We start from the raw sequence: 23230 nt of genomic DNA, 5'->3' as shown, positions 1-23230 counted from the left end.
CTCTTCCAGCTACCGGGAGGCTGAGGCTAAGGGCCGGCGGGTTGAGGTAGGCCCGACGGTAGGGCGAAGCAAAGACTCATAGCCCGAAGACCCAGGCAGACGCTTGCGGGGAGGCGGGGGCTGTTACCTGCAACATCCCGGTTGTCCATCTTGAGACTCATCCAATCCCACAATGCTCCGGCGCCACCGGGGGCGGGGGGGGCGGGGGGCGCTTGTTATAGTGCGCATGGCCTGATGGGAAATGTAGTCCGCGTCGGCAAGCCACGCCCTGCCATTGCTTGGACACCTGGGGTCTTCACCCCAGGAATGCAAACCTCAGCCCATCGGAAATCTCTGGTCACAGTCCCGCCGACCAGAGGGTGTCGCCTTTTCTCAGACCTTCCCGGCGCCGCGGCCACTGCAAATATAAACTACATATTCCAGGATGCTTTGTACAGCAGCTCTCGCGAGAAACGCGAGGCGCTCCCGGCCCCGCCCCGCGCGCCCGCTTCCGCCTCCCTGTGGCGGCAGCTTGTTGTTGTGGAGGCCAAAATGGCGGCTCAGGCGGCGGCGGCGGCTCAGGCTGCGGCGGCCCAGGCAGCGCAGGCCGAGGCGGCTGAGTCGTGGTACCTGGCGCTCCTGGGCTTTGCCGAACACTTCCGCACTTCCAGCCCGCCCAAGATCCGCCTGTGTGTGCACTGCTTGCAGGCCGTGTTCCCCTTCAAGCCGCCGCAGCGCATTGAGGCCCGAACACACCTGCAGCTCGGCTCCGTGCTCTACCACCACACCAAGAACAGCGAGCAGGCGCGCAGCCACCTGGAGAAGGCGGTGAGCGCGGGCCGGGCCGCGAGGGTGGAGGCGCAGGCTCTTTTCCGAGCTTGGGCTGACGGGTCGCGACCCTGGCGGGCGGGGGCCGCCGGCGCCGCTCCTCCGGGACCTGGGGCGTGACTTCCGCACCAGCAGCAAGACCCCGAAGACGTGAGCCTCTCAGGGAACCCGAGGGAACCCGCCCCGTACTTAATGTTTCTGGTGTCAGGCAGAGGCCTAGGACTCCGCTCCGGGTACTCCGAGAGTTGCCTCTTTCAGGAGCAACAGGGTCTCCAAATTTTTCAGGTTTGCATTAGGATGTCACCTTTTGGCATTTCTGGGGACGCCCCCAGATCGGCCAGTGAGTCCTGCAGCTTCTGGCTCCTCAGGGCTTAGCCCCGGGAGCATCAGCCTGAACGCTCCCTTCTTAAATGACTCGGGCATAGGGGAGGGTCCAGGTAACAGTCGAAGCATTCCTTAAGAATCGGAAGTTTGGTCTCTAAGGAAATCTTGGAAGGCATTTTCTCCCGGAACACGGAAGTCTGAGAAGGGTCTGGAGAGTATTGTGCCCCCATCAGTGATGAGGGGAGTCATACGTGAGAGGCAGAGGCCCAGAGCCTAGAAGCAGTCGTTTGAGGTCCTGTAAAAGGCAGAACTGGGAGGGGCGGTGTCTGGATTCCAGGGCTCAAGGCTCCTGCTTTCTCCGTAACTACCTGTGACTTCTCTTTCTCCCACCATCCACTCATCCATCCCCTTCAGAGGGTAGGCCCTATCTTCCCATGTTGACCTGTGGGATCTTGGTACCTCAAAAGAATGTGGGAAAGTGGCCATCATTCTGTCCTTTCTGGCTGTGCAGTTGTTTCTACTCAGAGCAACACTGCGCTCCTGTCATACGGTGTCTCCGTTTGCCGTTTACCCAGCTTTATTCAGCTTAGAGGAGAGACTTCTTGAATACAATCAACTTCGATTTTAAAAATGTGTTGATCTGAGGTAAATCTGAACCCACCAGTGGCTAGTAACAAATTGCCTTCGATAGGATAATCAGATCTTTGTTTTGCAGACTGTAAAGAGTTGGAAGGGGATTTTAGTTCTTTCTTGATCCACTTCCTTGTTTCAGGAGTGAGGCAGTATGGGCCCAAATAGGTAAAGTGATTTGCCCAAAGCCACACAGCAACTTATTAACAAAACTGAGCTCGAACCTAGGCTCAAGGGCTTCCCTGGTGGCACCGTGGTTAAGAATCCGCCTGCCAATGCAGGGAACACGGGTTCGAGCCCTGGTCCGGGAAGATCCCACATGCTGCAGAGCAACGAAGCCTGTGCGCCACAACTACTGAGCCTGCGCTCTAGAGCTCCCGTGCCACAACTACTGAAGCCCGCGCACCTAGAGCTCGTGCTCCGTAACAAGAGAAGCCACTGCAGTGAGGAGCCCGTGCACCGCAACAAAGAGTAGCCCCCTCTCGCTGCAACCAGAGAAAGCCCACGTGCACCAACGAATACCCAACACAACCAAAAATTAAAAAATAATAATAATAATAAATAAATTTACAACAACAACAAAAAATCTAGGATCAAGATCGCCAGGGTCCGTGCCAAGACCATAAGTCGTGGGGGTTTTTTTGTTTGTTTGTTTGTTTTAATTTATTTATTTTTGGCTGCATTGGGCCTTCGTTGCTGCCGCGGGCTTTCTTTAGGTGCAGTGTGCGGGGGCTACTCTTCTTTATGGTGCACGGGCTTCTCATTGCGGTGTCTTCTCTTGTTGCGGAGCACAGGCTCTGTGCTGAAACCAGAGCGGGTTTCAGTAGCTGTGGCACACAAGCTCAATAGTTGGGGCCCGCAGGCTCTAGAGCGCAGACTCAGTAGTTGTGGCGCACGGGCTCAGTTGCTCCGCAGCGTGTGGGATCTTTCCGGACCAGGGCTTGAACCCGCGTCCCCTGCATTGGCAGGCAGATTCTTAACCACTGTGCCACCAGGGAAGTCCAAGTCGTTGTTTTTGTGAAGTTCTTTTCTTTCATTAATTCAGCAGATATTTAATCAGCTCACACTGGGTGCCAAGTCCTATTCTAGGTGCTGGGGATCAATAGTGACTAAAGCATTGCCTGTCCACAGAAGCTTATGTTTTTGTGAGGGAGACAAACAATGAATATATAGTAAAAGGTTAGGCAGCGATAGAAGAACCATGAAAACCAGGGTGAGGGTTGGAGTTGACAGAGCTATTTTTAGCAACGGTAATGAGGGAGTCTCTATTTGTGGGAGTGACATTTGAACAGAGGCCTGAATGAGGTGGGGGAGCAAGCCTTGAGAACTGCTCAAGGTTTCAGGTCAATCCTTAGAAGTGCCTGAGCTGTCAGTGACTGGTTGATATCAGGGTCTCTCCTGAGCAGTGATGTGGCTGAGATCAAATGAAGTGTCAAGCTTCCTTGGGTGTGGGAAGGGTGGACGCTGTGACTGCCCGGGCCTGACGGCCCAGTGCCTTTAGTGGATGTGCTGGTTCTGAAGCTCTCCCTTCTCTCAGTTAACAACAAATCCTGCCACCTCCTTTCCCTTGTCTTCAGGCCATTCAGCCTGTTTCTTTTTTCTTTTCTTTTTTTTATTTGAAATATTGTGGGGTTTTAAAAAATTTTTATTTAATTTATTTATTTTTGGCTGCATTGGGTCTTCATTGCTGTGCGCAGGCTTTTCTCTAGTTATGGCAAGCGGGGGCTACTATCGTTGCGGTGCACGGGCTTCTCATTGCGGTGGCTTCTCTCGTTGTGGAGCACGGGCTTTAGAGCACAGGCTCAGTAGTTGTGGCACACAGACTTAGTTGCTCCGCGGCATGTGGGATCTTCTGGACCAGGGCTCGAACCCGTGTCCCCTGCATTAGCAGGTGGATTCTTAACCACTGCACCACCAGGGAAGCCTTATGGTAGTTCTATTTTTAATTTTTTGAGGAACCTCCATACTGTTTTCCATAGTGGCTGCACCAATTTACAGTCCAGCAGTGCACAAGGGCCCCCTTTTCGGGGCTTCCATGGTGGCACAGTGGTTAAGAATCTGCCTGCCAATGCAGAGGACATGCGTTCGAGCCCTGGTCCGGGAAGATACCACATGCCACGGAGCAACTAAGCCCGTGCGCCACAGCTACTGAGCCCGCAAGCCACAACTAGTGAAGCCCACATGCCTAGAGCCCATGCTCCACAACAAGAGAAGCCACTGCAGTGAGAAGTCCATGCACCACAACGAAGAGTAGCCCCCGCTCGCCACGACTAGAGAAAGCTCATGAGCAGCAACAAAGACCCAACGCAGCCAAAAATAAAATAAATAAAGTAAATAAAAGTATTTTTTTAAAAGGGACTTGAACTTAAATAGACATTTCTCCAAAGAAGATAGCCAATAGGCGCATGAAAAGATGCTCAGCATTGCTAGTTATTAGAGAAATGCAAATCAAAACTACATTGAGGTATCACCTCACACCGGTCAGAATGGCCATCATCAAAAAGTCTACAAATAGTAAATGCTAGAGAGTGTGTAAAGGAAAGGAAACCCTCCTGCACTGTTGGTGGGAATGTAAATTGGTGCAGCCACTATGGAGAACAGTATGGAGGTTCCTTAAAATAGAGTTGTTGGGCTTCCCTGGTGATGCAGTGGTTAAGAATTCACCCACCAATGCAGGGGACACGGGTTGGAGCCCTGGTCCGGGAGGATCCCACATGCCTCAGAGCTGCTGAGCCTGTGCTCTAGAGCCTGCAAGCCACAACTGTTGAGCCCACGTGCCACAACTACTGAAGCCTGTGTGCCTAGAGCCCATGCTCTGCAACAAGAGAAGACACCGCAGTGAGAAGCCCGCACACTGCAACAAAGAGTAGCCCCCACCTGCTGCAACTAGAGTAAGCCCGTGGGCAGCAACGGAGACCCAGTGCAGCCAAAAATAAAATAAAATTTTAAAAAAATTTTTTTAATCTAAAAAAAAAAAAAAGGATGCAGGCAGCAATGTATATGTTTAAAAAAAAAAAGTAGAGTTCTTATATGATCCAGCAATCCCACTCCTGGACATATATCGGGAAAAGATGAAAACTCATTCAAAAAGCTACATGCGGGGGCTTCCCTGGTGGCGCAGTGGTTGAGAGTCCGCCTGCCAATGCAGGGGACGCGGGTTCATGCCCTGTTCTGGGAGGATCCCGCATGCCGCAGAGCGGCTGGGCCCGTGGGCCATGCCCGCTGGGCCTGCGCGTCCGGAGCCTATGCTCCGCAGTGGGAGAGACCGCAGCAGTGAGAGGCCTGCGTATCGCAAAAAAAAAAATAGGGTGGGAGGGAGGGAGACGCGAGAGGGAAGAGATATGGGAACATATGTGTATGTATAACTGATTCACTTTGTTGTAAAGGAGAAACTAACACACTATTGTAAAACAGTTATACTCCAATAAAGATGTTAAAAAAAAAAAAGAGATCAGATTGAAAAAAAAAAAAAAAAAAAAAAGCTACATGCGCTGAAATGTTCATAGCAGCACTGTTTATAATAGCCACAACATGGAAGCAACTTAAATGTCCATCAATGGATGAATGGATAAAGAAGATGTGGTATATGTATACATAATGGACTACTTATCCATAAAAAAGAATGAAATAATGCCATTTGCAGCAACATGGATGGACCTAGAGATTATCATACTAAGTGAAGTAAGTCAGACAGAGAAAGACAAATAGCATATGAGATCACTTATATGTGGAATATAAAATATGATACAAATGAACTTATGTCAAACAGAAAACAGACTCACAGACATAGAGGACAATCTTATAGTTACCAGGGGGAAAAGCAGTAGAGGAAGGATAAATTAGGAGTTTGGGATTATCAGATACAAAGTACTATATATGAAACAGATAAACAACAAGGTATAGCACAAGGACTATATATAGAATAGATTACAACGTATAGCACAGGGAATTATATTCAATATCTTGTAATAAGTCATAATGAAAAAGAATATGAAAAAGTATATGTGTGAATATATATAAGTTAGTCATTTTGGTGTGTACCAGAAACTAACACAACAGTGTAAATGAACTGTACTTCAGTTAAAAAATAAAATGAAAATATATAAGGGAGGACTTCCCCTGGTGGCGCAGTGGTTGAGAGTCCGCCTGCCGATGCAGGGGACACAGATTCGTGCCTGGTCCGGGAAGATCCCACATGCTGCGGAGTGGCTAGGCCCATGAGCCATGGCTGCTGAGCCTGCGCGTCTGGAGCCTGTGCTCCGCAGCGGGAGAGGCCACAACAGTGAGAGGCCCGCGTACCTCAAAAATTAAAAAAAAAAAAATATATGTGAGTATATATATATATATATATATATATACATACACATATATATATAGGTATATACATATAGATATATACATATAGATATGTATGAGGGCTTGAGCATCTGTGGATTTTGGCATCCTCAAGGGCTCCTGGAACCAATCCCCTGAGGATACTGAGGGACAATTGTATCTTCTCCCATTCTCTCCATTCTGCCTTTTTGTTTCGTTAATAGTTTCCTTCCTGTGCAAAAGCTTTTTAGTTGGGTGTAGTCCCATTTGTTTATTTTTGCTTTTGTTTCCCTTGCCTGAGGAAACAGATCCAGAAAAATATTGCTAAGATTGATATCAGAGAGTATACCACTCATGTTTTCTTCTAGGAGCTTTATGGTTTCAGGTCTTAAATTTAAGTCTTTCAACCATTTTAAGCTTATTTTTTAATATAGAGTGAGAAAGTAATCCAGTTTGATTCTTTTGCATGTGGCTGTCCAGTTTTCCCGGCACCATTTAAAATATTTATTTATTTATTTATTTATTTTTGGCTTAGTTGGGTCTTCATTGCAGAATGCGGGATCTTTCATTGCAGTGCGTGGGCTTCTGTCTAGTTGTGGCGCTCAGGCTTCTCTCTAGTTGTGGTGCGTGGGCTCACTAGTTGTGGTGTGCAGGCTCTGTAGTTGTAGCGCACAGGCTCCAGAGTGCATGGGCTCTCTAGCTGTGGTGCATGGGCTCAGTTGCCCCACAACATGTGGGATCTTAGTTCCCCGACCAGGGATCGAACCCACGTACCCTGCATTGGAAGGCTGATTCTTAACCACTGGACCACCAGGGAAGTCCCCCAACACCATTTATTGAAGAGGCTGTCTTTTCCCCATTGTATATTCTTATCTCTTTTGTCATAGATTAATTGGCTGTATAAGTATGGGTTTATTTCTGGGCTGTCTCTTCTCTTCCATTGATCTGTGTGTCTGTTTTTGTGCCATTACCATACTGTTTTTATTGCTGTAGGTTTGTAGCATAGTTTGAAATCAGGGAGCATGATACCTCCAGCTTTGTTCTTTTTTCTCAAGATTGCTTTGGCTACTCAGGGTCCTTTGTGTTTTCATAAAATTTTTAGAATTATTTGTTCTAGTTCTGTGAAAAATACCATTGGTATTTTGAGAGGGATTGCATTGGGTCTGCAGATTGCCTTGTGTACTATGGTCATTTTAACAATATTAATTCTCCCAATCCATGAGCGCAGTATAGCTTCCATTCGTTTCTGTAGTCTTCATTTTATTTCATTGATGTCTTAGAGTTTTCAGAGTATAAGACTTTTACTTCCTTGGTTAGATTTATTCTTAGCTATTTTATTCTTTTTGATACAGTTGTAAATGGGATTGTTTTCTTAATTTCTTTTTCTGATAGTTCGTTATTAGTGTATGGAAACACAACAGATTTCTGTATATTAATTTTGTATCCTGGAACTTTACTGAATTCATTTATAAGTTATATTTTTGGGGGACATCTCTAGATTTTTTGTATATGGTATTATGTCACGTGCAAACAGTGACAGTTTTACTTTTTCCTTTCCATTCAGCCTGTTTCTAGCAGCGGTTCAAAGTTACTGTATATGTGTATATATATATATATATTTTTATAAATTTATTTAATTTTCTTTAGCTGAGTTGGGTCTTCATTGCTGTATGCAGGCTTTCTCTAGTTGTGGTGAGTGGGGGATCCTCTTCGTTGCAGTACACGGGCTTCTCATTACAGTGGCTTCTCTTGTTGCGGAGCACGGGCTCTCGGTACGCAGGCTTCAATAGTTGTGGCCCACGGGCTCAGTAGTTGTGGCCCACGGGCTTAGTTGCTCTGTGGCATGTGGGATCTTCCCAGACCAGGGCTCAAACATGTGTCCCCTGCATTGTCAGGTGGATTCTTATTAACCACTGTGCCACCAGGGAAGTCCAGTCACTGTGTATATTGTCCTTATCATATTTTGCCCACTCAGTGCTGTCAAGGAGAAGCCATGCCTCAGATTGCTTCCTTGTAGCTGCTTGGCTTTTGGACCCATAATTTAAATCCTTATCATCGTGGAGAGTTTTCCCTCGATTTTACAGAACCCTAAATCTTGTGGGGTCTTCCATAGAGCCACAGGGTACCCTCCGTAGGTCGCACTGTCGTTACACCTGGAAATACCTTTCTTTCTGTCAGGTGCATCCCCACATGAAAGTTTGTCCAGATTTCAGTTAAAGTGCCATTCTCTGTAATGTTTTCCTTCTTTGGTTGTTTCTGATCTCCTTTTGTGTTGCAATGCAAGCATGCTTTTTTTAAACTTCATTCTTTATTAGTTGTGCATTTTTTCCAAATCACGGAGCTGTCAACTTTTATTCTTTCTTTTCCTTTCCTTTCATTCTTTACTAGGTAAAGAATCATATAAGTGCTATAGGTAAAACTTTTAATTGATCTCTGAACTTAGTATTACATTCATCTTCCTAAACTATTATTTTCATCATCTTTTGCTTTCTCTATGAGAGACCCTAACCTAGTTTGTAATTACTTTTTAATATATATAAGGGTAGATTATTATTCTGTTTCCTCAACTGTATTTGTAAGCTTTCCAGAAGGAATGTGTAATATACTCACCCATCTGCTTCATCAGTTCATTTGTTAAGGGTTCCCATCAGAGGGATGGAGGGTATTTCTCCCTTTCCTCAGCAGCTTTATCCAAGTTGCAGCCATTGGTCTCTCAGTCGTACCTGCCTCTGCAGGCCTTCAGCGTACCTGCTGGCTGCCTCATTCCCTGGATCCATTCAGCAGGTCCTGTAACTATTACAGTGCATGACAAGACACTTCACCCGAGAGCCTTCTCTTTTTGCTTATGGTTTTGGCAGGGATGTGGATGTATCTACATAATTCTTTTTTTTTTTTAATTTATTTATTTTTGATTGTGTCAGGTCTTCGTTGGTACACATGGGCTTTCTCTGGTTGCGGCGAGCGGGGGCTACTCTTTGTTGCGGTGTGAGGGCTTCTCACTGCGGTGGCTTGTCTTGTGGAGCACAGGCTCTAGGCACGTGGGCTTCAGTAGTTGTGGCTCATAGGCTCAGTAGTTGTGGCGTACGGGCTTAGTTGCTCCACGGCATGTGGGATCTTCCTGGACCAGGACTCGAACCCGTGTCCCCTGCATTGGTAGGCAGATTCTTAATCACTGCACCACCAGGGAAGTCCCCTCAACAGAATTCTTGACTCCTTTGGGACTCTGACTAAATCATTCATGATTATAATTATAAGGAATGTCGCTTTACATCAAAATCTCTTGGCTAGATACTTTGTGAAGCTGTTTCTACAGGTTTTGTCAGATTGTGTTGTTTTTCATTTCTTTTTTGCCTTGTTGTCTTTCTTCTTGCTACATACTATTCCTGTGTAAATTTTTAGTCTTCTCTTATATTTTACTGTTTTTCAAACAGTTCCATTTCAGTCATTTGTGCTTCCACTGTGGAACTGAGAATCTTTATATCTATACTTAGATGTGTATTTATTTCCCCCTTAACTTTCTTAATTTATCTGGAAAGTGCATAATCATCCTTAGATTTTGCTGATTTGAAAGCCCAGAGGAATAAATGCTACTTCTCTGGAATGGATTGTTTGTTATTTGCTATAATCCAGGCAGTCATTCTTTGGACAGTGGTCTTTAGTGACTGCAGCATCTGTGTTGATGCCATGTTTGCTTTCTCTGTGTGTTTGCAGTGGGGCTACTTTTTAGTGGTTGTTTGTCTGACTTAGAAAGCAGCTCCAAACTGCCAGTCAGACACTCCTTAATTGTGCTTCCAGGTTTAGCCCAAGAGTCTATGGCTACCTTCCCAGCAAGTAATTAAAAGCTTCCCTTTCTTATTTTAAGGCCTAAAAGGGCTCAATTCTGGGCCTTTCATCATCAGGCACAGATGGAGCATATCTTTCATCCTTTAGGATCACGGCTGTGTCCCGGTAAATTCCATGCCACATCAGCTGGGAGCAGAACCTGGTACAGAAGCTGCGTTTGCAGAACTTGATGTTAAGCATTTTCATGGAAGAGTATCTGTGCTTCCTCCTGTTTGCATTTCCATTTTCTTCATTCATTCTCTGAGTCTCCTCTGACTTCAGGAAGTGAAATGTGTTTAGGAACCTTTACTTCATGATTCTTCCAACTTGCCCCCTGTCTCCCCTGCAACCCCTACTTCTTCCGGTTCCTGCCTGGGAATTATTATAGTATTCTTGGTGCCTTCCACATGCCAGGCCGTGCGTTCATGGTTCTTGGAGCACTGTCTCTTTGGATCCTCACCAAACCCACAAGGTAGAGACCACTTCCGACTTGCCGATGACAGTACTGACCGGTCGGCTTGTAGCCATGGTCACATGGCAGAGAGAGGCAAGGCTGCCTCCTAAATGTTGTGCTTCCATCCCAGAGGAGTTGCAGTTGATAACTATTTCTATACATTTTGGTGACTTAAAAAAACCTGATTTTTAAGAAAAACTTAGCTTGGTTATGAGGTACAAGAAGCCTTGAAACACTCAGCCCTTAACTGAATGCCCTAGGAATGAGAAGTTTGCTGATCCCAGGCCTTCCACCCCTCAGGGTGCGTGCTAGCCCTGTGGTGACCCTTGCTTTTCCTGAGAACCCCAAGGTGACCCCAGAGGCTTCTGGTAGGGTCATTCACATCTCTGCCTCACACCTGCAGGCTTCCTGGCAGTGACGGGACTCTCACTTTGGCTGCTTTCGCATGACAGGAAGAAGACATTAAAGCTATATTTTAACGTTACAAAGTAAAACATAGGTTGAGGTAGCAACCTTGGGTAATTTGTGAGATGGACGTATTTTTTAATATCTAGATTTCTGATTATGAATTTATGTTGCAAGTGTTAGAAAAGGTACAAAAGCAAAGTGATTTGATTGGCTTCTGACTGACAATCCTGGGGAAGTGACTGGCTCACCTTGACATGGAGCTAGTCCTACAGCTTCAGAAATGGGTCATCTCGGGGACGGCTCAGGTGTCACTGACACTGATGCCTGAGCAAGAAACAGTGACGTTTAAAGACAAGGAGATGTCTGATGCCACTTAGGAATTCGAATTTTGTGTTTAAAAGGCTGGGCTTCCCTGGTGGCGCAGTGGTTGAGAATCCGCCTGCCAGTGCAGGGGACACGGTTTCTATCCCTGGTCCGGGAAGATCGCACATGCCACAGAGTAACTAAGCCCGTGCACCGCAACTACTGAGCCTGCGCTGTAGAGCCCGTGAGTCACAACTACTGAGCCCACGTGCTGCAACTGCTGAAGCCCGAGCGCCTAGAGTCCATGCTCTGCAACAAGAGAAACCACCACAGTGAGAAGCCCACACACCACAACGAAGAGTAGCCCCCACGTGCTGCAACTAGAGAAAGCCCGCGCACAGCAACGAAGACGCAATGCAGCCAAAAAAAAAAAAGGCTTAAGCCTCAGTTCTGTGGCCATTTGTGCATGAGGAAGCCCTCATTTCCTTGTGATGATAGATAGTCATCATTCGCGCAACAAATGTTTCCTGAGAGCCTCCCGTGTGTCAGCCCATTCTAGGCACTGGGGACACAGAATCATGATGAGGCACATTATGGGGCTTTATCGAACATCCCCAATTTGTGTGTGTGTTGGGGGGTGGTGGCCCACAGTGCATGCATGAGAGAATGGTGGCAGATCATGGCTCTGGGAAATGGATGCTAAGGACCACTAGGATCCAGCTCCTCCAGGAGTTGGAGTGTTGCTAACTCCCATGTGGGTCCACACCTCAAACTTTGTCCTCTGGCCCCTAGAGCAGCGCTCCTCACAGCCTCTCACACTGACAGACAAGGCCTTCCAGAAGGTTTGAGTCTTCAAACTTTGGACACGTTACTTTCAAGCTCTCCCCGTGGTCACTTAAGGCCCCGGGGGGATGTGATGCTCTTTCTCCAGCCCTCAGGTCAGAAAACAGAGAGAACTGTCAGAGACAGAAACTGATCGTTAACAGACAGATCTTACTTATAGAAAAGAGATGTCAGTGGGGTCCAGCCCAAATGTCTACTGAATAGATGTTAACCACACAAAAGCCCCAAATGAAGAGACGTTTGATGGGCCCATGTGGGCCTGGGCCCAGCAGCACAGGCCAAGGCGCTGGAGAAGTCGGCATAGTGGGGCCCTCCCCAGGGAGTAGGCAACTGGCTGTGTCCCCTCAGTCTGCCCACCATGCACATACTTCTGTGGACTGTCCTCACGTGAATTTGGTGTATGCCTTGTGCAGTGGGGAGAGCATCCCTGGGCCACAGACTCATAAGGAAGGCTTCTTTGCCCCACTGGAGGAGTTTCACCTCTTGTTGCCCTCTTCACCTCTGTTGGGGGGCCGTGACACACAGATGTAGTCAGCTTTACGCCAGGTTCTGAGGCATGGCCAAGCTTGACTTGGAAACTCAGCTGTAGGTGGTGGGTTTACTGAGCCCAGTCCGCCTTGGCTACCAGGCTGGGTTGTTGAGAGCAAGCCACACGGCGCTCCGAGTGGAAGGCAAATGCTTCTCACGTGTGTCTTTATCCACCCCGTACTCTCTTTAAAGGGCTCCCCTTGAGTATGGAGGCCTTGCCTGAGATATGTCTTGCATGTGGAGATTAAGTCATGGAACTACAGAATCTTGAGGTTGGACCAGGTCTTAGCATGTCCCTAACCCAGCTTTTTAGTCACAGAGTTTCCTACACGGTGTCTTGTCCCTCCTCCCAGTTGGTGGCCTTCAGGAGTGTCTCTTGCTCGACTGCGCTTCCCAGTGAGGAGGAGTGGTTTCTGTAGAAAGCATGCCCCTACTTCTGTGTTTACCAGCTTCGTGACATCACACGAGGCTGGAGCTAGGCCTGTCCCCACTGTCCATGTAGATGGTCTTCAGCCAAGGAGCCTCACTTGGGGCCACACTCCTGGCAGCAGGCACTGGCCCTGTCCCTCTTGGGACTCTGAGCTCCTCCTGACCCTGTTGCAGGGGGGCCTTGGGAGGGGACACCCGGGCTGACTGTGGAGTGCCTTTTGCCTGGGCTCTGTGTGCACGTGCACTTGTATGCGTGTGTGACAGACACAGCCTGGTGACTCTCCATGTTCCCTCTTTGTCTCTGTTCTGTCCCTCTCCTCTACTCCCATAGCTCCCCCTCCTGGCCCACCTGTGTCTCTCAGGCAGCTGGTCTCCAGACCAGCTCCAAGTCTTCCCCAGCCTCTTTGGTGACTTCCCTGGCCACCACTCAGCCCCAGAGACATCTCGAGCTCCAAGGCTGTGCCGCTGGCGTCACTTGCCTTTCTCCCTGGCGGCCAACAGACCCATGGGCCTTCAGCCTCTGGCTCCTCTTTCTCCTCCTCCTCCTCCCTCTTCATCCTTTGCTGCATCTAAGATGCTCTTAAAACTTGGATCTGATTGGGTGCTTTTGTTTTATGCCTCTGACTGGGTCAGGCTCCAGGGGTGACTTCAGGGCATTCTTACCCACAGTCACATGAGTGGCACAGAGACCAAATGGGCCTTCCAGCCTCACCTCCCTGGCCCTCTGATCTTCTTTGCCTGGAGCACCTTCTGTTTCTTCTTTGTGTGGTAACACCCATACTTACATCCTCATCCTTCAAGGCCCAGCCCCAGACACCCCAACCCCCACCACCTCCCTCCACATGCGCGCATGTGCACACACACACACACACACCACACACACACACACACACACACACACACACCACACACACACACCACACACGCTGTTCTCCCACAGAGCCTGGCAAGAGTCTTCTGTTGGGCTCTGGATCTGCCTTCCAGCAACCGCTGAGGCTCTGAGAATGTTTGCAGGACAAGTGGGTCAGCAGGAACAGCATCAGGTATATGCCTGAGTCCTTGATAGTCTGACAGACTGTGGTCAGTGTGGTGGACTGTCCTGGGAGCTCACCGCCTCCTGTTGGAATGTGAAACTCCAGGGCACAGTTATGGCCAAGTGGGAGCATGTCGTTATCTGAACCACGTCCCAGCCTGTGTACTAGCAGAGAGGGATGGTGAGCTCAGAACTCAGAATCATCCCTGCTACCCCTGGCCAGGTGCTGCCCACACCAGTCCTTCCTAGAGTACTCTTCCCTCCCCTCTGAGGCTAACTTTGCTCATTTCCAAACATCTTTTAAATGTCATTTCTCCAGGAAGGACTGACACCCACAGACCTACTCTCTAATTGTAATTAATTCCTCATGTCATGATTTGCTGTTGGCGTACTACAGTGAGTGGCATGTGGTGGCCCCTCAGTGCTCCTTTCCCTTGTGAAGCATTGCTGCTGTAGTGGGAGAGTGCTCCAATTCTGACTCCGGAGCCTGGCAGGATGGGAAGTGAGTGGGGGAACAAGATCATGTTCCCTTTCCCCCAGACATGCCCTGGTTGGTGGATTAGAGGAAAAGCAAGCCCACCCTCTTAGGCTGAGCAGGCCATCTTCCCACTTAACACGTGCAGCCTTTGGTGACAAGACAACCTGTGTAAACCCCAAAGTGGAGCCAGTTAAGCAGGTGCAAAGCGTATGGTTGAGAATTAACGCTTTTTTCTTTCTCTTTCAGTGGTTGATATCCCAGCAAGTATCCTTTTCTTGGTATTGTTACCTTTAAGGAAAACTCTTTCTAAATAAAAAATATGTGTTATAAACTTGAATCCTTCCTGTAATGCACACCTTGGGTTTGGGCTTTGCCCCACAGATTACCTGGAGCATCCCTTCAGACCAGTAGCTTCTCCCTGGGTGCTGTGCTCTTCTTCATGCCCTAGCCTCTAGCTCCACACCCAGCCAGCAGCAAGCTCAGGGATTACTGGGGGAATATGTGAACTAGGGGTTTTAGAGCGGGTGGGGATACGCCCGTCTGGCCAGCCTCTGCAGCGTAAGTGTAAGTTGTGGCCCTTTTAAACTGACCATTTTGCAGTGTCTCTACTTCCTTAACTGGACGTCATTAGATCCCGCAGTTTGAAGATGTTAAATTTGAAGCAGCAAGTCTTTTGTCTGAATTATACTGTCAAGAGGTAAGAACACATGAAGGTTTCTGAAAGCAAACTCCTTCTCCCTGTAGCAAAGCACAGTGGCAAACTGGGACTCAGGAGTGGATTCCCTTCCGGCTTTTAAGACTTCTCATAATTTTCTTATCTCCCACGCCTGGCATGGGGCAGCCATGGGTGATCACTTGCTAATAAAGGCTAGCAGAATCTTTTTCTACCGAGGACTGTTGGAAAACAGCCTTGTTCCTAGGCTAAAGGTGATTAGTTCCTGAATAAGTTTATATAGTTTAAACTTAGGCTAAAGATGATTCTTAGGCTAAGGATGATTAGTTCCTGAACAAGTTTATATAGTTTACCTTAAGCTGGTTCCTGATGTCAGGTGTAGCTGAAAATTGCCTTTCCCAGCTTTGAACAGTGACCCCTTTTCACGCCCCTGGCCCCTCTCTCTGGTTGCAGAACAGGAAAGATAGCAATTGTTATCAATTTGACTGTTCAGGATTTTGAACTAAAGCTAGTTTCCGTTTAGTTGAGTGGGGATTTATTTTAAGGTCGATGCAAAAACTTCCCAGCCAGTGAGTCTAATAAAATATCTTTTCTTCTTTAATCAAGCACATTGGCAACCCACAAATCCTTTGGTAAGTGTGAACAGGAATGGCCTTCTGGCTCCGCAGCTGCTGCATAAGGAATCCAGCTTGTTTTTTCCTCCCCAAATTTCACTGCTTCCTTTCAGAATTCCGTTGATGCAGCAAAGCCACTGCTGCGGAAAGCAATCCAGATCTCACAGCAGACCCCATACTGGCACTGCCGCCTGCTCTTCCAGCTTGCTGTGAGTACTGCGGGCCTGGCCGAGATGCGTGGGTGCCTGTTGGGGGCCGTGACCTTGGGGCACAGGTGCCCCAAGTACAAATAAGCAGTGACCTTGGGGCACAGCTGCCCCAAGTACAAATAAGCAGACTCTGGGACACACAGTTCTTCCTCAGGCTGCTGTACTGAGTGGATGGGGACACAGGAACGTTTCTTTGACCTGCTCACAAGTCCCCTCCAGACTGTCGCCAGGAAGCAGTACTCCCAGGGTGGGCCTCTCACTCAGCAGCACCTGGGGTGATTGGTGGGAGTGTCCTTCCCCTGGAGCTGACTTGGGGCCTAGTCTTCATGTTTCCCTCCCTCCTGTTGCTCCCTTTGGCCTGCATTCATCAAAATTTAGGGAGCATTTCTTGCCAGAGGTCCACTCAGTTTCCTGAGAGCTGTGCAGAGATTCCAGGGGACTGCCTATTGGGCAACAAATGCTGGAGTCAAGCCTTTTCTCCTAGAGCCCACTTTTGGGGCCTGCTAGGGTATAGCCTCACCCTGGGCTCCACACAGCCCCTCTGCCCTCAACCTCCCTTAAGCTCCTCAGATGTAGGTGGTGCCTGGTCCCTGCACTCTGAGATGCTCAGGTGGTGAGGGGCTCTCTAGGCTGGGCTTTCCTGGCTACAGTGGAGGAGTCTGCAGGCCGGGAGCTGGGTAGACTCCTTCATGAGGAGTGCCTCTTCATCCTGGGCTCTGCCCACACTTCCCCAGCACTGGCCATCCTCTGTCCTCTCCTGACTCTGACACAGCCTACCCACCAGGCCACCTCTAGCCAACCCTCCATGATAAAGCCCCATCACCTGCCTGAACACACAGTGGGTGCTGGGCTGCAAGTGTCCCCTGCTCCCTGGGGGAGCCTTAATGCCAGGAGGATTTGGCTCAGAGGGTCTCCTGCTGAGAAGAGCTCACCTAGCCTGGGCCCCTGCCTTCCCTCCAGGCTTTTTCCTGCCCTGCACGTGCACTGTCCTCCTTTTATCCTCCTTGTGCTTTTGTGCCTGCTGGCAGAGGAGGAAGCAGGCCAGGCAGTGAGTCACCTGCCTCAGGTCACAGAGTTGGTTTGTGCTGTGAGCACGGAGCCCAAGATCTCAACCAAGGCCCCACAGGTGTCCCTGCCTTTCAGCCTGTCAAGGCTTCTGGGTTTGGAACTCCCATAGGTACTTACGCCTGAAAGAGTCCCTCCTTGTTGGAGGCTCCTCTGGCTGCTCCCCTAGTGACCACCCCCTGAAGGTGACCTGGGAAGCATTCAGACATACTCGCACAGCCCTGGAGGGGTCTGCACCTGTGAATGTTAACTGCTGGCTGTATGCACCATTAAGCTTAGATGATATACACTATAAACGAAGTGGAGTTCTGTACCCAAACACTGTTGATGAGATAATATGCTTAATTTAGCTGAAAACTGACACTGAGGCAATTTTGTTGACATAGGGAGGTTCAGTTTAACTCGCCAGCAATAAGGTCAGGTACTGTAAAGCAAGTGGTTTGGAAATTAGAGTCATTGTTCTTTCTTCTTTTCAGCAACTGCACACACTTGAGAAGGACCTGGTGTCAGCCTGTGACCTCCTGGGTGTGGGGGCCGAGTATGCCCGGGTGGTGGGATCTGAGTACACACGGTAGGCACCCTCTCTCTGGGCCCCTCCTCCTCTTACTTGGAAAGAGTTTGGCCATCTTGATCCTGGACAACAAATAGAAATGGCATTTCAGCATGAAACGATGGCCACCCTTATACATAGTAAGAGACATGCAAATTAAGGCAGCACCGAGATGCTTTTGCCCCATCGATTCATGAAGTAAGAAGTTGTTGAGTTGACTGAGGGTGAGGGGCAGCTGGCATTCTCAGCACCATCAGCACTTGCATGTTTCTAGTATCTCTTGAAATAAAGAGGGCTCGTATGATTTTCTGGGTTGATCCCCTTCCTGCTGCAGTGCGAGAGTGGTGCTTGTAGAGAGTGTGGGCAGCGTGCTTGGCAACCAGTGTCCCCACTCAGGGGACACCCAGGAGTTTTTAGATACATAACAAGAGACAGAGCAAGTGGACATTTGTGTAAATGAAGGAACATAGGTTCATGTTATGCGTGAAACTGCTTAGACTACCTGGAGGCTAATGCCCTGGGGTTGGGGTCAGGGGTCAGAGGCCACCAGTGCTTCACTGTGTGCCCTCTAAGAGAGCCTCCAGTCTGTCTCTTTTTCCCCTAAAGGGAAGAATCCTCTGTAGTAGGATTCCAGACTCCAGGTAGCAGTGCTCTTATTCTGTTGTGTGCATTGGGATTCTGGAAACACAAAATCTAAGCTTGTCCCATGGGGTTATTGGGACAGAACAGTCCCTAACTCCATTCTCTGAGCTCTGAACTTGCAGGTGCTCACAGGGGTCCACACAGTTCCCCACAGGCTGTCATCCCTCGACCAACCTGCCCTGGGATGGACACTGTCACACAGTCTGGTCTGTGTTCCTGGCCCGTCTTATCCTCCTCGTACTGTGGCCGTCACTGGATTCAGGGTGACACTCATGCCTTGCAGGGCATGGGGATGGCCACACGCTGCACATGTTCAGTCACAAGTGTCCTCAAACAGGCCTCTGTACCACTGTGGGCAGGTGACCTGGGTGGGCCTCACTAGGGCATGGTGCCTACAGGTCGTCTGACACAGAACTTCTGATCTCGGGCATACGGCCTAGTGATGTGACAATATGGGGACCTTGACGTGAAGTTCGAGGCCTTAGATTTCAACAGTCAGACAGTAGACCCTAGAGTGTCCACGCTGTGAGGTAACAACAAGGAATGGCGAGGTGGCTGGGAGTATAGACATCTCTCACTGTGTGTGACTGGGACCCCTCTCCACCTCAGTCTACTCACCTAGAACGATGCCCATTTGACAGGGTGTCAGCTGTAGCACATGGGGACTCTGCACAGACTGGCGGGACAAAGACTTAGAGTTGAACAAACTGTGACGACAGCCCAACAGCCGATCCTAAAAGCCTGTCCCAACGCCAGTGCTGTGAGGAGCCCCTAGGCACTGGGGTGAGGCTGGGCTGCCCTCCTCTGTCTTTTGGCAGTCTCGTAAACCTTTTAATGTGTTCATTTTATTATTTTTCTTGCTGATGACAGCAGTACGTGCTTATTTAGAAAGTGCAGAAAGATTTAAGAGAGACAGTAGAAATCTCCTGGCCGCACCACCCTTGAGGGTGGGGACAGCGGGCAATGAGGCTGCTGACATGCCTAGGCTTCCTGAGTTTCATCCCCTTAACCCTCAGGAGAGCCCTAGGGCGTTCAGCTGGTTATAGGCAAGGAATTGGGGGCACAGAGGAGCCACGGTGAGGTGCAGATTTCGGTTCGGGCACCTGAGCCTGATTACTTACCTCCCTTCTCTCCTTGCCCCACCCTGTGCTGTCCATAGACGTGGAACCTGTGATCTGCTGTGTCAGCGACAGTAAGGTTATGGTGGATGTGCTGTCCTGTACCCTGCGCCTCCGTGCTTTCTGAGCACGTGTTTCTGCTTTCGGAGCTTTTGAACCACATGAGTGTCTAAACAGGAAAAAGCTGAAGACAAATAGAATAGAACAAAATGGAGCCCTCTTATAAATAAAACAGACCTAATTGGCCAGGGTCCATTGTCATCCATTTAACTGTCCCAGAGGTGGCTCGTTAGGTTCCTGTGAATGTTGAGATGGCACAGTCATCCCAGGGGGTGCCTGAGTCTCCCAGACCTGACTACCCCTCTCTTTTCCAGGGCACTGTTCCTGCTCAGCAAAGGGATGGTAAGTGGAGGCTGGATGGGATGGGGCTGGTATGGTGGACGTGAGGCCGGGTCCCCACGAGGTCTGCCAAAGCCTCACCTGCTTGCCATGTTGTGGCCCCTCAGGCGCCCAGACCCTCACACGTGGCAGGTAGCCACGAGGGGCAGGCCCGTGTCCCCCAGCTGGATTCAGAGGTAAAACTCAGGTCCCAGGTTGTGGGATTTGTGCTGATGGAAGAGCGGCCTGGGTTGGAGCTGCCTAGACCTGGGTTCCAGCCCGGCTATGCACCCTCCCATCGCGGTGCCAGCAGTCCCACAGCACGTGGGCAGGTGGGCGGCAGTCCTTTGTACCAGGAGGGTCTCCCAGCACATGCACCTCTCCCTCCCCAGCTATTGCTGATGGAGCGCAAGTTGCAGGAAGTCCACCCACTGCTGACCCTTTGTGGACAGATAGTTGAGAACTGGCAAGGGAACCCCATCCAGAAAGAGTCTCTGCGTGTCTTCTTCCTGGTGCTCCAGGTGACCCACTACTTGGATGCTGGACAGGTATGTAGTGCCTCTCACCTGAGGGCTGCTGGGGAGCAGGCAGGTGGTGGGAGGGCCTGTAAGCTAAGATACCAGCTCTGCGATTTCCTCCTGTCCCTCACCACTGGGCACGTCTGTCATTCGGGGCTCGATTGCCCCACAGCCCTGTCGTGATCTGGCATGAGTACTGTGCCTCTGTGGACAGAGGGCACTCCAGGAATGGGTCTGTCCCATTTCTGCCCTTATAGCGGGAATAGCTGTGGCCTCACACACATCTGCTCAGTGTGTGAATGGTCAAATGACCTTGAGGGCAGTTTGGGGAATCCAAGAAAATACACTGGGGATTTTGGCATGGTGCCTGGCATACAGCAGGTGCTCAAGCAGTGTCTGTCCACCACCCCCCAGTTAATGACAGCTTGGTGGGAGTTGAGCAGGGACTAACAAAATCAGCTGTGTTTGAGGCACACACACAAAAAGCCCATAATCCTCATATGGTTGAGGAGCAGCTGTACCTGTACATGGGTGAATGTCTCAGCCTTTTGGACGGGTGCTGCCCCACACACCCTCCCAACCCTCTCACACTTCCTCGGTTCCCCCACGCGCAGCCACCTTTGCCTGTTGGGCCGAGCACTTCAGTCAGCACATGGGAGCACAGTGCACACTCTCACAGGGTGCTGACGGCTGTGGAGATGGCCTGTAGGGCCTCGGAATGGGGCTTCCTGGTGCAGAAAGGCCAGTCTGTATAAACCACGGCAACTGCAGGACTCCGAGTGGCCACTTCACATCCCCCAGGATAACCAGCCGTGTCCTCCTCTCTTGGGGTCACTGCAGGAAGGAGAAAATGTGGCTGGAGCAGGGTCTTTGAACAGGCCTTTCCCGGGCCTTGGTGTTGGGCCCAGCACCGGGTGGTGGTGGAGCCTCAGTCCCACAGATGACCCTCCTGGCCTTCCCTGTGCCTTGAAAGCTGGCTGACCCATCTGGGGGGATGGGCTTCCTGCAAGTGGTGGGTGTCATAGGAGTTCCCGGGAAGGAAGGGCTGAGGGGCTGATGGGCAGGCAGGACCTGGCTAGCTGCCACTGTGGGGACCTGCCTCCTAAGTGGGGTTGGCACCTCATAGGAGCAGATGGGTGCTCAGGTGTGCATTGCTGTCTACCTGCTGCAGGTAAAGAGCGTGAAGCCATGCCTGAAGCAGCTGCAGCAGTGCATCCAGACCATCTCCACACTGCACGATGATGAGATCTTGCCCAGCAACCCCGCTGACCTCTTCCACTGGCTGCCCAAGGAGCACATGTGCGTGCTTGTCTACCTGGTGAGTCCCTGGAGGGGCCGGGGCCTGGTGGCCCAGGTAAGAGAGGAGAGGGCCCCAGTGACCACCACCATCTGATCTTGTCACCAGGTGACTGTGATGCACTCCATGCAAGCTGGCTACCTAGAGAAGGCACAGAAGTACACAGACAAGGCCCTCATGCAGCTGGAGAAGCTCAAGAGTAAGTCAGGCTCTGTGGGGCTCAGTGGGTCAAGTAGTCCCCTGGTGGGCTGCCCGATCACCACCTCCTATGCTGGGCCTGAAGGACCTTTAAAGACTGCAGCACGGGTCCCTGCCCCATGGGTCTTGTTACCCCAGTTAGCAGATGGGGACAATCCAGGTTCGAGCAGAGCAGGCCAGGCCTGGACTGGATCCTTGTTCCCCCAGGGGGTTGTGTTGTGGGGTGGTTGTGCCGTCTCTGTCCTGTCCCCCTCACTGTGCAAGATAGCCATGAGGGTTAGCGGGACTCCATTGGGGGCTGCTAGGGCGGCAGTGCTCAACTGAAACAAGCGGTGGCTGCTTTTGCTGTCTGTTATCCGTATCGTGATGTGGATTGTGTTCAGGGTGACGTTGGGATTGGAACTGACTGACAGCAGGTCCTCTGAAGGCCCTGGGTTCTTCCTGGATGCTTGACTAATCCATCCTGTGCGATCAAGGACCTTTGACTAGTAGGAACCCAGAGCCCTACATATCCCTGGCTGGCTTGTGCACCGGTTAACCTCCTTCACTCCCTGTGCCCTTGTCAGTGCTGCTGGGGAAGAGCCTTAGAGCCAGAGAACCAATGTCCGCGGGGGCTGTGGTTCTTTCCCTTCAGATGAGTTGGAAAAGTGCTGTCTGGTTCCAATGTGAGGACAGCCGCTTGGGGCAGCCAGAAGCTTCGGTCCCCCCACTGTTGCCTGAGGCCTATCGCCGTGGTCTCAGTCTCCCAGGCAACTTCAACATTTCTAGAATGTGTTGTGTCCAGAGTGCCCTTGAGCACTCAGCTGTGTCGGGGTGTGGTGAGGATGGAAGACAGATCCCTCCAGAATTTCTTGCTCTTACAATGCTCTGGTCACCAAAGCCTGCTATGAACCTGTTTTCTCACCTAGACAGGGAGATGCACCCCCTCGCTTGAGGGTGCTGTGGGCACCGAACAAGGTGACAGACTGGGTGCTGGGCCAGTGTCCAGCGGAGCAAGTGGGCTCAGACCCAGGTAGCTGAGGGGCCGGTGTGGCCGGAGGGCTCGAAGCCCCTAGGAGGCAAGGGTCAGTGTCTCCTCAGTTGTCTCCTCTGCCCACGCTTCGAATGCTCACCCCTGCCTCTCGCCCCCCAGTGCTCGACTGCAGCCCCATTCTGTCCTCCTTCCAAGTAATCCTGCTCGAGCACATCATCATGTGCAGGCTCGTCACAGGACACAAGGCCACAGCGCTGCAGGAGGTGAGGCCACTGGGGGCCACACACACACAGGGTGGGAAGGCTGAGGGGTAGAGTGGTTTGAGCTCGCTGGGTCTCGGAGGGTGTCATGTGGGAGAATGTAAATGTGTCGCCAGTGCGTGTCAGCAGGACGTCATCTGTCATAGGACTAACTTGGCAGTCCACGACCCTGCGTGGACACAACTGATCAGAGGCTTTTACCTAAAAGTTGACACGCCCAAGGAACATGGGGTCTGGGGTTTTAGGGTCCCCTGATGGCAGTTCTAGCACTCCTCCTGCCCTGTGATCCATAATCCCTTATGCCCACCTTCCTGAAAGGGCACGGGGGCCTTGATAAGGGTGAAGGTACTGTACAGCTGAGA

The 23230-nt window shown here is 50.3% G+C and overlaps 1 protein-coding gene across 2 annotated transcripts in view; it reads left to right on the top strand.

The window, feature by feature from the left end:
* Positions 1–507: 507 nt before the first annotated feature.
* Positions 508–23230, top strand: part of MAU2 (MAU2 sister chromatid cohesion factor) — a 34102-nt gene continuing 11379 nt past the window's right edge. For both annotated transcript variants that reach the window (XM_007116973.4, XM_007116972.4), the window contains exons 1-10: positions 508–807; positions 14620–14637; positions 15005–15070; positions 15774–15869; positions 17411–17505; positions 19619–19646; positions 20015–20170; positions 21312–21458; positions 21546–21636; positions 22768–22871. In XM_007116973.4, coding sequence (XP_007117035.1) covers positions 532–807; positions 14620–14637; positions 15005–15070; positions 15774–15869; positions 17411–17505; positions 19619–19646; positions 20015–20170; positions 21312–21458; positions 21546–21636; positions 22768–22871 — 1077 coding nt within the window. In that variant the 5' untranslated portion in view covers positions 508–531. The remainder of the gene's footprint in view (positions 808–14619; positions 14638–15004; positions 15071–15773; positions 15870–17410; positions 17506–19618; positions 19647–20014; positions 20171–21311; positions 21459–21545; positions 21637–22767; positions 22872–23230) is intronic.

Source organism: Physeter macrocephalus, unplaced genomic scaffold, assembly GCF_002837175.3.
Source record: "Physeter macrocephalus isolate SW-GA unplaced genomic scaffold, ASM283717v5 random_258, whole genome shotgun sequence".
Taxonomy (NCBI): Eukaryota; Metazoa; Chordata; class Mammalia; order Artiodactyla; family Physeteridae; genus Physeter; species Physeter macrocephalus.
The sequence above is the reverse complement of the archived record's forward strand: the minus strand, read 5'-3'. Positions and strand labels throughout refer to the sequence as shown.